The sequence below is a fragment of the Drosophila gunungcola genome, chromosome 3R, assembly GCF_025200985.1.
Source record: "Drosophila gunungcola strain Sukarami chromosome 3R, Dgunungcola_SK_2, whole genome shotgun sequence".
Classification (NCBI taxonomy): Eukaryota; Metazoa; Arthropoda; class Insecta; order Diptera; family Drosophilidae; genus Drosophila; species Drosophila gunungcola.
Window position 1 is genome coordinate 3,328,056 of NC_069139.1, and position 15,043 is coordinate 3,343,098.

General features: G+C 41.5%; 1 protein-coding gene and 1 long non-coding RNA gene across 7 annotated transcripts in view; one reads left to right on the forward strand and one right to left on the reverse strand.

Moving 5' to 3' along the window:
• The window catches only part of LOC128266130 (uncharacterized), a 66,939-nt gene that overhangs the window by 13,036 nt on the left and 38,860 nt on the right, over window positions 1-15,043 (reverse strand). For 2 of the 5 annotated variants that reach the window (XM_053002420.1, XM_053002418.1), the window contains 3 exons: window positions 3,393-3,589; window positions 1,188-1,279; window positions 854-964 (listed from right to left, as the gene is read on the reverse strand). In XM_053002420.1, coding sequence (XP_052858380.1) covers window positions 854-964; window positions 1,188-1,279; window positions 3,393-3,522 — 333 coding nt within the window. In that variant the 5' untranslated portion in view covers window positions 3,523-3,589. Of the gene's footprint in view, window positions 1-853; window positions 965-1,187; window positions 1,280-1,493; window positions 1,637-3,392; window positions 3,593-15,043 lie in introns of those variants that run through there. The other 3 variants (XM_053002419.1, XM_053002417.1, XM_053002421.1) reach the window with 2 other exon arrangements.
• Window positions 2,076-15,043, forward strand: part of LOC128266131 (uncharacterized) — a 126,166-nt gene continuing 113,198 nt past the window's right edge. For both annotated transcript variants that reach the window (XR_008269030.1, XR_008269029.1), the window contains exon 1: window positions 2,076-2,207. This is a non-coding gene — a long non-coding RNA (uncharacterized LOC128266131). The remainder of the gene's footprint in view (window positions 2,208-15,043) is intronic.

Sequence of the window (15,043 nt, forward strand, 5' to 3'; positions counted from 1 at the left end):
ACTTGTAAATGCAAAACACCACCGAATATTGTAAATAAAAGTGAACAAATATTGCACAGCAATAGAAATAAAATGGGTGACACCGAAAGCGGGACAAAGAGGCGGCAAGATGCTCGCAGCAAACTGCCCGAGGCCAGAGTCCCCGTCCCCAGCATTGTCCGCATTTAAATATTTGCACAACATTTGAATGCTTTCCCATTTCACATTTCCCATTTCCTATTTTGCATTCGTTGAAATGCAAACTCTCGGCCCAAACCAGTGATTTGTCCATTAAACCGACAATAGGCAAGCCAAAAACAAAACTTATATAATCGAGACCCCCGACAAGGAGATACCTGAAACCGATTTAAAACCAAAATAAAGGTCAAAATTCCGATGTGTTTATTGAAGCATTTAGTTTGTTTGCCAATATCAACATTTTTTTAAATTTTTTCTTAAAAAGTCAATTTAAAAAAACTACGCTAGGTTTTGGTTTCGATTAATGGGGAACCCTTTTTCTGAAAAGGGATCAACTTTATGAAAAATTAAAATAAAAATAAAAAGAATTCTGTACACCATATCAATCAAATACATGGTTTTTTTTTCCGGTGCTAATCTAATTTTTAGATGTTAGATAAATGTAGTTTAAAATTTTGAAGAACTTCCCTTCCCAGATAGAGGAAGCTTTAAGTACCTTGAGAGATCCGAAAAACATGAAATATTTTATTATATTCTATTTTCTTATCATGAAAAAAAATATATATAAATGAACCTTTTTCAGAAAAGATACTACTAGAGCGCGTTCTTATCCAAGGGCTACCCTTCTTACTAGATAGCTAGAAAAAGGAGCGATCTCATGCTTAATTAAACTTACATCAACATTAATGCCGGCGACGGCGAAGACGAATGTGGGCTTGGCCTCGCGGGGAACGTAGCGGTAGAACTCCTCCTGGCCGAAGTACCAGCGCACCGCGTAGAGTGCCGCCTGCGGAGGAACAGTAGGAAAATGCGTTAATGAAAAGCCCGAGTGGAAAGTGGGGACAAGGAGAAGGACATGCAGATGGTGGAGCAGCCAGGACAATGAGCGACGCAAGACGGAAGATGTCGACGGCAAGACAAAGTGCAAGTAATTATAATAATTAAGCATGCCGCCGACGACAATATCCTTCGTATTGTCGCCTGGTTCCATTCGAGGAAGTGTCGCTTACCTGCTCCAAATCGTATTGACAAGACAATGTCGCTGCATTTCCCATGATGACGGCCTCCGGTACAAATATCTTCAGATCCTTCAGGCAGTGAGCTGAAATCGAGTGGGAGGGGAGGTGGCAGACATTAATATTAAGAGCTGTCCCAAAAGTCGTTTAACCGTGGGACTTCCAGAATGACGAGTCCCACATGGCGTATACGCATTCGATTATGCCCAGGCCAAACGGAAAAAAGGGGACAAAAGAAGAGTCGTCAGTATATAAAACAAGAGAGAACGAAAAATTATTCGAAAAATAAAACCCAATTACCCAGCCAGGCGGTAAAGGAAAGGGATCCACTTGCATGTTAATTTATGACAAAGACACACGGGGCAACGGCCCAAATTTGACTTGCATTTAAATGCAATTTATTTATTTTATTCCATTTCACTTCGGCTTCGATTCGTTTATCCATTTGCGCTGCCTGAATTGCGGCATTAAACGCGAGTTGCAGCAATTATCAACATTAAACACGGCTCAACCGAGTCCAGTGGAAATTTAAATAAATACCACTAAAGATATATGCCAATATGATTATTGCATAAGCACAGCGTGTGAAATTAATTTAAGTGAAGTGTATCGCTGTTATTTTTGTATGTTTAAATTTAACGTCTTTAAATATCAATAGAGGAGAGTAATTTACATTTTTTAAAATGGTTTGTTAATAGTTAAAGAAGTAACAATAATTTATGCTTGAAAATTAATTAGTTAATTAAAAAATCGTTACAATTTGAAATTATTTTTTAAGTGACTTTAAACCCGTGACTAGCGCTATCGCAAATACTCGTGACTTAACGATATGTCGATTCACCCATCACAAACTTAAAGAACGCTGTTTATCTGCTGCTTCTTCTTCGCTAAAAACAGATCGTGAAATGCAGTATTTCGTTTAATTGTGATAAAATAAACAAAAAGAAGACAAAATATGGAGCTTTTACACCCTTGCGATTTACTGAACTTATTGCTTGTGTATTTAAACTAAAGGTAAAGTACTATTTAGCATTTTAAAACATTTCTTATGAATTTTCGCTTGCTAAGCTTTTTGTTGTTGATGTGTGTGTATGGGCCAACAATTGTGTTTATTAATTGCGTAGTTTTCTTTATCATCCTTATTTTCCTATCGTTGGACATAAAGTGAAGAGGTTTTATTTAAGTTTATTTTATCTGCCGACTTGTTAATCCAATTCGGGACTTGCGGAATTAACACAAAAGAACTTCCAAACATGTTAACATATATACACATACATATGAACAAACATCGGTGACTGCATTTATACACTGAGAGAAAACTATTTGATACAAAAATTAAATCATACTGTTTCCTAAAATATTCGTAGATCTATCTTAAAGTTTTATTGTGCTAAAGAGGATATAAAATGAAAGATCCTTAAATTAATATGGTCATCATGAGTCCATTACTAAAATACTATTTACTAAGCAAAAGTAAGCTTTAAATGCACCGTTATTTTTTCTTTTCTTCTTTGAACATTTTTAAATTAATAATTTCTGGCCTTAATCATTAAAGTGCAATTTAATATGACAGAGAGCCTTGCCAAATAATAGCTTCCCTTTTTGATAATCAAACCAAGCACTTGATTAAGTGGTGTCCCTGGGAAATGACAAAATTATAAATGGCTTTTTTATATTCATGGTACTTAAAAATCCCTTTCATTCTTGCCCGTGAAAGCCAAACAGTAAATATGTACTTTCCGATTCGAAGTGTAGCGATTTCAATAAATAAACTGTCCACGCAATTGTTCACATTTTCGAAAGCGTTTCATCGGTTTGTGGCAAGATCGACGAGAAACGAGTGGAGTGACAGGCATGTGGCTGGCCAAATTATGGCAACTTTAATTGAACAAACCAATATTAATCAAAGGCCAGTGCCGGGGCATTTAATAAATTGACTACTTCAGCCCACTTTCGGGCGGAAGGCGGCGGATATGTTGGTTGAAATGGTTTTTTCGGCCTGCAGGCTGCAGTGCAGTGCATAATATAAACCGTTATTTGGTAGATTAAATAATCAATTTAAACCACGCCCCGCGCACGCAGTTGGCATAATAAATTCAGCTTGTTTAACATGACAGACAGACGGGATAGACTGGATGGGAAAGGAAAAAGGAAACCCCAGCAATATGCCATTTATATATGGGTCTTTTGAACACTTACCACTGAGCAATAACTCTGAGATTATAATCCAGCTCAACGCCAGCATATTGAGTGCCGTATGCAAGGCTCCCGGTCTACAGGCGCTCATCCTTCTTCGTCCTTCTTCTGGCCGTATCCTTTTGCTGGCCATGTCTGTTTGTTGCCGCTACAGTCGCAATATCTGCTGCTGCCGCTGCTGCTGCTGCTGCTGGTTTTTGCTGCTGTAAAGAGTTGCAGTGCACAGTGCATGAGAAAAAGTTTGAAGCATCATATAATCATATTTGAGATGATGCTCTCAGGCTTATTGATAACTGCCTGGCTACTTGTCAAAGTTTCAGAGCAGCAAATTGAAATGTTGCACTTGCTTTTGCAGCACCCCAGTTCTTCAGTCTATTTATCCCCTTTGTTTCTCTGTACCCATTTGACAACTTTGTAAGGCTTTCAATGACACGCATCCGTAAGTTTCAACAGCTCGACGTGCTTAAAAAGTTAGCTGCAAGACAAAAACCTTTAACTAAACAGCTCAGCAGTGTGTGTGCCAAATGGCATTAAACAAACGCAGCGTATGCCCAGACAGATGCATCAGAAACGTCCATCTGTCTGTCTGTCTGTCTGTCCACACACCCACTGATTGACAGCTGGGGGGGCTGTAGTTTCGGCAGTATCCAGGAAAAACTGAGTGTGTGTGTCTGTGACAACTGAAATAGATTGGATATGGACGGTACTGGGGGAGAAAACAGGGGCATATTCTGACCAAAACATTGGAAACAATTGTCAGTTGCTGGTTGCATTTGCAACTTTGGTTGTTGGTTGTTGGCTGTTGACTGTAGCTGTTGGCTGACAAGGACAAGATGTCTGCTTCTTGTATCAATTAGACCACAACATCAGCAAGACCAATTGTTTAGCTTCCATTTGGCCGCAAAAACAGAAGCTAATGGTCAAAAGTTACAAATGGCCCGCAAGCAAACAGTATACAATAGATATTTTACAGCAGATACAGAGATACAGCCAGTGTTCGCATTTTGATAATGATATCATCATATCAACGCATTAACTCAAAGAGCCCTAAGCACATAAGCCTGGGTCGGGGCTTATACGTCATTTACTGCACCCAAGTGAACGTTTCTTGTCTTAAGGTCGAGTGCGCAGAGCGTTTGCTTCTAATTTTGAATGGAATGGAATGGAATGAATTCCCCTTCGCCCCCCCTCCCAAAAAAATATACACAAAACCAGAGCCAGAGCGCCAGAGATAGAGCAATAAAGTGCCATTAGCCTGGACCGGGGCCCTCGGTGCCGGCTTCCAATCATTTTGTGCTTTTAAGCATGCGACTCAAAGTTATCGTCGTAGTCGTAGTCGTAGTCCCTCTGCCGCAAAAACAACAAACGCATTAACCCACACACAATCACACACACACACACACACACGCATATATATGGTACTGAATGAAAGACCAAGGACCAAGGACGAAGTGTTGCCTTTGCATTTTGCATGGCCCAACCGACGACCTTTCCATTTGAAGCTTTCGAGCATATCGTTTTGCAAATTGTCCGGCAGATTGAGACACATCCTCATCGATTTGTTTGCTTGCGGGTTTTCGGCCAAGGATCGACTCTGTTAAATGCCCTCATGTGAGCATTTAAATTAAATTTAAATATTATTGTAGGCAAGTCGATTATGTTCGGGTCATCATTTTGAACTTTAATGTTTCGGTGTTATTGTTTGAATGGCCCAGGAGCCGAGCAGAAGCATCAGTGGGCTTTCTCTGACTAATAGCCTTTCTGTTTTCGGGGCACTGGGATAAAATTATTTTGCGGCTGTCTGCCTAGGGGGGTGATATCCTGGCAAACTAATGCCGCATCCTCTGGCATCCTTTGTTCCCAACCCATTGTCTTTGTGTTCTGGCATTAGGAATTCACCAAATTTGTTGTCCGGGTCGAATTTGATAAAAACAAATTTTCAAATATTTCATTATGATTTTAATTGAAATTTGTGCGCATAGTAAATGCTGCCCGCCCAACCGCCTATTCTATGCATCGCTTGGTTAAATAAGAGAGAATAATTTGATTTAAGGTATGTCCGCTGGCTTACCAAAAATCAACCAAAGTCCGTAGATCATAATAATAAACGGCACGTAAATTAACAAATTATTTCTCGCTTGCCGAAGTGGCAACAAATTTTACCCTGCAGACATGAAAGCGGTGTAATTAAAAAAGTTACAGCGCTCAGCTTAATAAAATGTCCAGTGCATGTATATATGTGCTGGATTAACTTTTTTAAAAGTGCTATAAAACAGTTGATTATGGCGTCATTAACGCAAATCTAAGCGTTGGAGAAAAATAATCAAATTAATTTTTTATGTACAAAGTTTGCAGTTTACCAATAAGAACCCAGCTCATCATAAGCAGTCAGCTTTGAAAAGAGGGCGCTCGACTTAATGGCCAAATCGGTGGATGGAGTTTGGATTTGGATTCTTGAGGGGGGAGGGAAAGGCAACCACTCGTGACGATGGCAACGCAACGCCAAGGACAAAGGACAATGCCGGATATTCAAATTCCGAGGAGAAATTCAATTGAAAGTCAAATCAAAACAAAACAAACGAAAATCCGTAATTGACAACATTTCAGCTGATAATGAGCACTTTGCCAGGGGGGCAACAGACAGTCACGAACTGGGCTACAAAAAGCGATGGAGTGTGGGTATATAGATATAGATACAGATACAGATAAAGTTGAAATGGAATAGGAATAGAAATAGAAATGGGAGTGAATGGCACGTCAGCAAACCCATTCGTATAACTATCATGCTGACTGTTGAAAACCGTTGAGCGAGCCAATTGATATGATTTTCTGCAATGACATGAAATAGTTCGCAGAGTAAAGGCGATCGGTGTATGTGTAACAACAGATACACTGGGAATTTTTTTTGTGGCAATATAAGTTTTTGTGACGTGAATGTCTGCGATGAAAAACTGAAAGAACAAAATTATTTTAAAATCTCTCCCCTAAAAAAGACGTCTTTGGTTTGAATCAAAATGTTTTAATGTTTAAGAGTAGCACTTAAATACTTTATTGTTTTAAACAGTAGAATGCAATAAAGAATTCAATGACTGTATTGTTAAAGAGTGGAATACAATATTTGCATTTAAACCAAAGACCTCTTCCAGGTTTTGTACTAATTTAGAATAGAATACTTTATTTTTCAAATTATTTTAACACAAAATTAAATCAAAACTAAGAAAACACAACCAAACTACATTCTCAGTTAGATATATAGTACGTACAATACAGTTATACCACCATTTTCTATACGTTTCTTAGTCAAATTTCTTACAATCTAATATATAAGACTGAATCCTGATGGAAAATATTTCTGGAACTAATACAATTCAGTGGTGGTTTGGTCTAGTGTATGAAAAATAGTTGTTACTGCAGAACGGTTGTTGACCGGTATCTAATGCGGAAGCCATGACAGGCCAGTGTGCTGAGTAAGCAGCAGCAGGTAAGCTCTGTTCGATGTCCAGTTACCATCGATTTCGGAGCTATTGATGCCAATCGCCGACACTTGAGCTTGGGCAAACGTCAACAGAGTTCGGAGCTGGGGGCAAATTGCCATTGTTGCGTTGTTTGGGGGAAAAACTAGGCCGGGCCTTTAAGATTAATTCCACTTAAAGCATTCAGTCAGCTGTTGCGGCATGAGTTTCCCAGTGAAACTCATTCATTTCGCTGATCCACTCTGCTAATCGCCGGCTGTCAGACGAAGCATATACACCTAAACAATAATCGCAAATCAAGAGAAATCGTTGCTATCATACGCACACACTTATAACGCATTAACTGCGTCCTTGATTGATGCGACACTTGCTGGAGGGCTTCTCATTAGGTTTAGTGCCCCGTGCGAGTCGAGTCGAGTCGAAACGAGACGAGCACTTGCGTTCCAGCTTCTCCAGCGACTCAAGCCTCTAATCAATCAATCAGTGTTTATGCCCATTCCCTTTTGTTGGCACCAAGGCCTAAGGACCTAGAACCCAAGGACAAACGAATCGAAATAAAGAAACCAAACCGAACTGAACTGAACTGAAAGTACATAATGAACAAAGCGAAAGCGGGAAAGAAACTTGGCGAAACAATTGCCTCGCTTGATGCGTCGTTTGACGAATGCCCCAGGGGCGGAACTGAATCTGAATCAAAATCAGAAGCGGAATCGAGATCCAAATCCAGATACGGAATACTATAATCGGTTCCGTGCCACTGGTTAGCCCCTATCTTCTGTTGCCGCCAGGCAGCCCAAAAATACCCTTCATGTTTGCTTTGTGCGGCGTTGGCGTTTTTACAACTTCCGTTTCGAAGGGCAGAGTGAAGTTCATCACAGGTTCACTACTGATTGCCAATGAAGGATTAGTGCTGCTGCTGCTGCTTTTGCTGCTGGTTTGAAACACTAACGCCACGTTTTGATTGCAGCAGCAGCAGAAGAGTTTAGCTGCAGGCTATAAACCCAGCTAGGATCCAAAACCAGGAGCACGAAGACCAGACGGCGGAAGCTTTGTGTAATGGCACAAAGGATTGCAAATTGCCAAGGCACTTCCTGCAAGGACATTGATTTCTTTTTTATGCCATAGCTGTTTGATCAGCTCTCCTTCCTTCTTCCTTCCTTCTACCCCCCTTTTACCCCCTTTTTGTTCACTTTAGAACCACTTATGCAGCATCCCACCCCAAGGACACCCACCATTGAGGTGTAACAGAGGGCTCTGTTCCCTTAATTATGCATGACTCACTAATGAATTTAGCCGTAATTGTTTGCAGGCAGCAGCGATAGCAGCCACAGCAGCCAGCCAGCCGCCAAAGACGTGGTCAGCAGTCCGATTGGGGTCAATATTTAATCAAAATGCCGATTGCGGCTTGTCACTCTGACTTCGGCAACCTCAGAGGCTTAATTAGCCGCTATACCCCTCTTTGTCGTCCTCTACGATTGCAGTTTCAATTCCCATCAATTCAAGCGTAGGATTCTCACCGAAATGTGTTTAATCCAGGCGGCACATGCTCAATTTAATCGCCTTAATACCTTGGAGTATAAAGCCATAATTGGCATTTTGCCCAAACTAATTTAAATTATGGAAAATTATAGAAATCAATATGGTAATTGATCATTTATTTAGGTAGTGGTTGTACTTTTAAATTAAAAATTAGATTAAATATTAGAAGAATCGAAAATCATTGTTTAAACTCTTATGTCTTTACATTTACTCTAAACTTTTTCCTGTTATATATTATATTTAAAATAGTTGGATTTGGACCATTTTGTCATTTTGGAAACCTAAAGTTAGATCCCTAGTTGTTAATAGCTAATGCCGGGTTTTAGAATATTTGACTTCGACTTGTTTCCAATTTGTTCCTTTCCACCCACGCTCACACAAAAACTTTATCATTCAGTTATTATTATTGAAGGCAAAAACTACTTGTCGAGATGAGTTGACAACTTTAAAGCCAAATAGTTTTGGCCACCCGCGTGCAGATGAAGAAGGCACTGGCTTTGGAATGAAATGAGAGGTAACCAAGGCTATTTGAAGTTTTGGGGAGTCCAAAAGCCTGACAGCGGACCCGATTCCGAACCCGGAGCCGAGTAACATGGAAAACGCATTTGAAACTCGAACTGTGAACCTCGAAACCGATAAATCACACAGTGAAAAACCGGCATTAGTACATTCCGAACAAAAGAAACTTAAAGGATTCACGCCGGCTGTCCGGCGGCTGTCAGGACTTTTTCGGCCAAAAGAAGGTGGTGATTGTAGGGCGGCGGCCGTCCAGAGGGGGCGTGGCACAGGCAGACCGACGGACGGACGAACGAACGGAGACCAGACGTCGTCTCTATGTTTGCATTTGTCGCTCGTCGTCGCCGCTATTTATGAAAATAGTTGCTGGAGCAAGTTCCATCGAAGCAGCTCTATGTATCTATGCAGTACATATATATATATATATATATATATATATATATATATATACTATAGTGTTTGGAAAGTTTCCTAACCGCTGGCTGCCAAAAGTTGTGCAAATTGTGGCCGAACAATGAACGGGGTGCTCTGTGATTTCTCGGTTTTAATTTCGATGCTTTTGGATTGTTTTTTGGCTGTGTGTTTTTGTGCGAAATGCCAAAGCTAATCATGCCAGTCCGCTCATTTTATGCACGAGCAGCGTCACCGGGAGCATGATTCTAGCTTCAGCCCTAGTTTGCATAGTTAAATGCCCCGCGGGGCATTGTCGGGTTAAGTTTTGAACATCAAAGTCACGCATGTTTAAGTCGATATGTTTTCATTCGCTTCTTATTCTTTAAGACTGCAAATAATTCCTTTTCATTTGCCTGCCATAGACATATTAATTTACATGTTTGCCACCCTGAAACTTTGGCTAAACCCATCTAGAGTCAAATTTTTTGAACCAAACACATTCGTGTTTTCGTTGCCCGGCGGCGGCTAAAAGTTTGTGCGTGAGCCGACGTGTGCCTGGCGCTGCTCAATTTAGTTGAACGTAAATAATTAATTACCTGCCGTTGCCTCAGTTATGAAATGCGCAATTAGGCGCATTTAATATTTAATTAAGGGTCGAAAAAAAAGGGAAACCAGGAGCAACAAAAAATGCGTACCATAACCCCGTCGCTTTCTGTATATCGCATCCGTGGCTCCATCGTGAGCACGCAAACACTCCCCGAAAAGGGGGCGTTGCTGTTTATCCAAGGGAATGGGCGTGGAGCGGATGAAGTGGCTGGATTAAGTGGCAGCTTAAGAATAAACAGGAAGAGGCGGTCTGGGAGAGCTCGGGATCTGGCAGCTGGAAAATGGAAGATTTCTTCCTTTAGGGAGTGTCTAAAACATTGCTGGCCACTGGGCCAGTTGGCCCCCAGTGCGTATACTTGATTTGTGTGGAAGTGTTTGGTTAAAGGCAAGCTTAATGTTAAGTAGAAGCTGTAGATAAGGAGTAGCATCAGCAACTCCAGTAAAACAGCGGGATCTGCTGCTATCTGCTAGCTGCAAAGCCTTAAAGAGAGCCAAACAAATGACGGAAGTTGGATGGAAATGGAAAAACGGACCATAATCTTTTAGAAAACATGGAGTCCGTTCCGGTCCCCATCGCCCCAAGAGAGAAAGGGAAATTATTGCGCTTATAATCCGGCGAAAAACTAAGTAAACTATGGCAAATGCACTAGAGCGAAAAAATGCTTAAGGCTGCACAGAAAAAATCTTATCAAATTTTGTGACTTGACGCAGAATAGCTTTTACACAAGTTTCATTCGGAAATGTAGTGACACATATTGTTTATTATATCTATAAATAGTTTAGTTATTCATAGAATCAATTTTGTATCAGTCTGGTTTTATTTTTTTAGTGTATATAATTGCCTAGTAGTTTTTTAACCAAATTTCTTATTATTTTATGTATTTTGAGCTATAGTTATTTACAAGTAAATTTCTATCAAAAAAAAGGTAATCAATATCAATAGATTTTGGGATTTTCCCTACCCTTTTATAAAATCAATTATTATTTTGGCATTTTTCTTTATCCATAGTTTGCGTTTTTGTTTCTTGCTTATGAGAATTACTATGTGGATGAAGATAACAATGATGTAACATGCTTAATTTAACCTCCTTTTTGAAGCGTTCCTCTCGATATATTTTTTTCATGCTTTTGTTCCGGATATCGGGTTAATGACGAGCATTTGCCTATTAGTAGGCCTTTTTAGATTATCCAGCTCCTTTGGCCTCTGCCTTTGGGAAATAGATAAAATGTTTGGGGGAAATGTGGGAAGTGGGCTGTGTGGCCTTAAAAGCCCGATAATTTGCGTTTGTCTTGGATTTTTTGGTGAGCTGTTAAACAGCCGCTCCCATGTCGTTTTTATTTTACACTCATTAAAAGATAAACGAGACAAGCTAATGACTTTCGGGCGAAGTAGTGAGTGGTTTGCCTTGGCAAGGGCTTCATGTGTTGTGTTGTGTTGTGCTGTGTTGCGTTGCAATGTGGTTTGGGGATTTTTGGGTGGTGACGAAAGCACCAACGACATGGCGATGGCAATGAAGTGAAAAGAAAATGGCGGCTGCGTTTCCGCTACAAGCCGTTAAATTAAAGAGCAGAAAGGAAGAAAAAACAAGGCCAAATTGCGAGCGATGGAGATTGCATGCCGGAGACGTGGGGGCGTGGCAGCCCAGAAAAAGGCGCGGCAGATAAGATTCGTTTATGACACCCACGCCCCCAACATGCCACACACATACACATGCACATACACACATTTCTCCTCTTTCACTAGATTTTTGTATTTGTGTTTGCGTTTGTGTTTGTGCACGTCGCAAGACAAATGCAAATCCCTGGGTAATTAGGAGTTGTGTTCATGTCGTCGTGGTAATAGTTTTATGTTGCCACATTGTAGGCGACACGATGCGTGGCATCTCACATGAGATGCCAGCGGTGCTGAGATTGAAGCCACCCCCGCAGTCGTTTTTGGGTTAATGTTGGTCTGCGTGACATGCAAAGCCCTCGCATCCTTTTTCGTTCCTTCCATTCATTCCTTGGCCTGGCCCTCTCATCAAGCTCTGACTGCATTTAATTTGATTAGCAAGCCGAAAATACACGCCTTCATTAGCCCACGCTTTTAATTCAATTTCGTGCTAATTTTTTTTGCCCCCGGATAATGTTACAAAGTTGGCAAAATAAGAGGAAACATTGTTTGGCGCTCGGCTTTAACCCGCCTCCCTGGAGATCTTAAGCTGAAGTTATGTTTTTGTGTGCTGCGGGGCGAAGACTACAGCACCGGGGATAAAGGAATATTTATTTTATTACAAATTTATGATTTTGTTTTTTCTTCGTCGTCGTCGCCACCGCCACCGTCAGTGCCACTGCTGTCTTACATAATAGAAAACGGAAGCGGAAGCGTGAAATGAGCTTGTGCATAAACATCTCTAGCTGCCCCAACACACACGAACCCTCGTTTAAGCAATGGCCATGCAGGTGGAATCGCATCCGCCGTTTCGGTGGCATTTTATGACACAAAACTCATAACTTTTTCGTCTGGTAGCTGCTTATTTTGCTCAAAAATCCGCAGTAGCATAAATTGCGCAGACAGGATACACCGAGAGAAAATAAAGTAGAGTAGCCGAAAGATAAAGTGGCATTTGAAACTTGTGCGCACTACTTCGGTTGTTCAGTTATTCAGTTGTTCAGTTGTTCGGTCTTCTGTGGCCTTGTTTTTCTGTTTTCTGCCGCTACTGTGTGTGTGTGTTACGTTGGGGAAACTTTTTGCACAAGATCGCGTCACGCCTGGAAATGAAACTTTTCCCCATCGCTTTTCCCAGTTTCCGCTTGCTTAGACGCCAAATGAAAGGGGCGACGGCGACGATGTCAGAGGGGCAAGTCGAAAATGCACCTTTTTTGTTTGGTTCATCAGTGTAAATGTCAAAGAGCTTTGTCATTGGCGGCGAGGCGCCACTTGACTTTTGTTAAATGCTAACAGTTTTTATCTGCTGTTGGCGGTTAATCGCGGCTCGGCCTTGCTCTCATAATTTATGGCATGAAATAATGCGCCATTAAAAGTTTCAGCCGGGGGCCTGAAGAAAGGAAACGGGAGAAAACTGGCGCCTCGCAGCTGCCACAAACAACTTTGCATGCACGTGTTGAAACGAAACACCAACAGCGATACAAATCTAAGGCAAACTTACAGATGAGATGAGTGGATGAGCCTAAGTCCACCGGCGTGGGGACTAAGCTCAAAATGAAATCAACGCCGGCAGATAAAAATCTTCTGCTATGCCAGCCAGCCAGCCAGCTCGTTAATACATTTTTGATGAGAGACACACAACAAGTGGCAGTCGGATGGACAGCCGGGGCGAACTGGGGCCACAGTACAGCAAGTTATGAGGAAACTTCTGGCCTGGCCAACACCCACCAACCCATCTAACCTGGCCAAAACCCACATACATACATACTCTTTTTGCTCCCTGACACAGTTTTCTCCGGCTGGCTTTTGAAATGTTTTGCCTGCGCCGTCATAAATCAGAAGCAGAAAACTGAAACTAAAAGCCTGCCTGCCCACACAAAAAAGGGCAAAAGGGGCGGGGCAGGGCAGAGAACTACAGTTAAATATGTTGTAACAAATAAAGTACATCAGTTGGGCAATGGCAATGGGTATGAGATGATGCGGTAAGGATTCCTCTTTCTGCACCGGCAGCTCATTCATATTTATGGCATTTTTGCATTCAGCCGACATCATTTCGTAATGTGAAGAGCTGTTACCGACCTTACTCAGTTGGGCAGGTCATTTAACTCCCTGCTTCTCCAACTGCACAGAAATCATGGCAATTGGCACGTTGCTCATACGCAGCGTGGGCCCACCAAGGCCCTCTAGAAACTTGACCGAACTGCCTTGGTCATTTATGAAGCTCATAAATTTCACAAAAATTTTCTTTGGCGCAAATTACTTTGCAAAAAAGAAAAAAAAAATAATAATAAAAGAGCAAGGAATTGTCTAATAAACTTTGCAATAAATTCGAACATAAATTTTATACACACAGCACCGGCAACCGAACTTCAAGCGTTAAAACTATGCCAACAAAAGCCATTAATTCCAGTCAGCAGAAATGAAGTAAAGTGTCAGTTATGTCGGTGTGTTGGAAGGCAGGGGTTTGAGGGTTTCGAAGGCACCGGAGTTCAGCAGGCTGAGCTGAGACAGCGGAAATTAAATGCTGCCACTGGCAGTTCCCCTCACCAACTGAACCTCCTGTTTTTCGCCTGTTTGCGGGTTGGTCTCGGTCTTCTTGTCCAATGGCTCTGCTACTCATAATTAGATGATTTAAAGTTATCGCAAAAGTTGCAGCTGCCTGGGCTGCCGTGCAACCTGAAGAACACCGGTCGAATGGAAGTAGTGGGGTTACGGGGGCAGCGGTTCGATTCACTTGTGCCGTTTGCCAAATGCCATCTCGGAGCTTAATTGCAAAGTTTTTGCCACCACCAGAGTCGCGCGCCGCGTTGCTGTCCAAAGTGATTTCGCTCTGAACTTTGGCACATAAATTATGCAATTTTTAAACAGCCAGTTCGGGAGTTTTCCGCTTTCAGTTTTCAGCACTTTTCGCTTGGTTAGTTGGGCGAACTTGAAGAAAACAAATACATATAATTTGGCATTCATGAAATTCACTTTGCAGCGCCAAAAGTTCGAATGAGCCGGAGGGCTCAAAGTGGCCTTTTTTTCTCCTTTTCGCCTGGCACTAATGTATAATGAGGACACACGAATCTGATACTGATGATCTCCTCGCGCCCTTTTTTTTTGTATATGGTGTGTCTATATGTCTGCCTGTATGCAGAATGGATTAAAAAACTTTTGATTAACCTTATCAAAAGCAAAAGCTGTGTAAACATCGCACAGGGCGGAGCAATCAGGAGCTGCAGAGGAGCCGGCGAAACGAGAAAAGACTCGTACAAGTTTTAAAAAGAAAATAAGTAACTTTTTGACAGCCTGCTGCTCTCGGCACACCCAACATACACACACACGCCAGCTAAAAGCTAAACTGTTGTTGCTCCTTCTGTTCTTAGCCCTTTGCACAAAGCAAAGCAAAAGTTTGTTATTTTTTAAAAAGCCAACTCAACTCCCTTAGCCTTTTGCCAAAGCGTTGATGTGAAGGCTGCGCCAGCTCTTGTGTATGC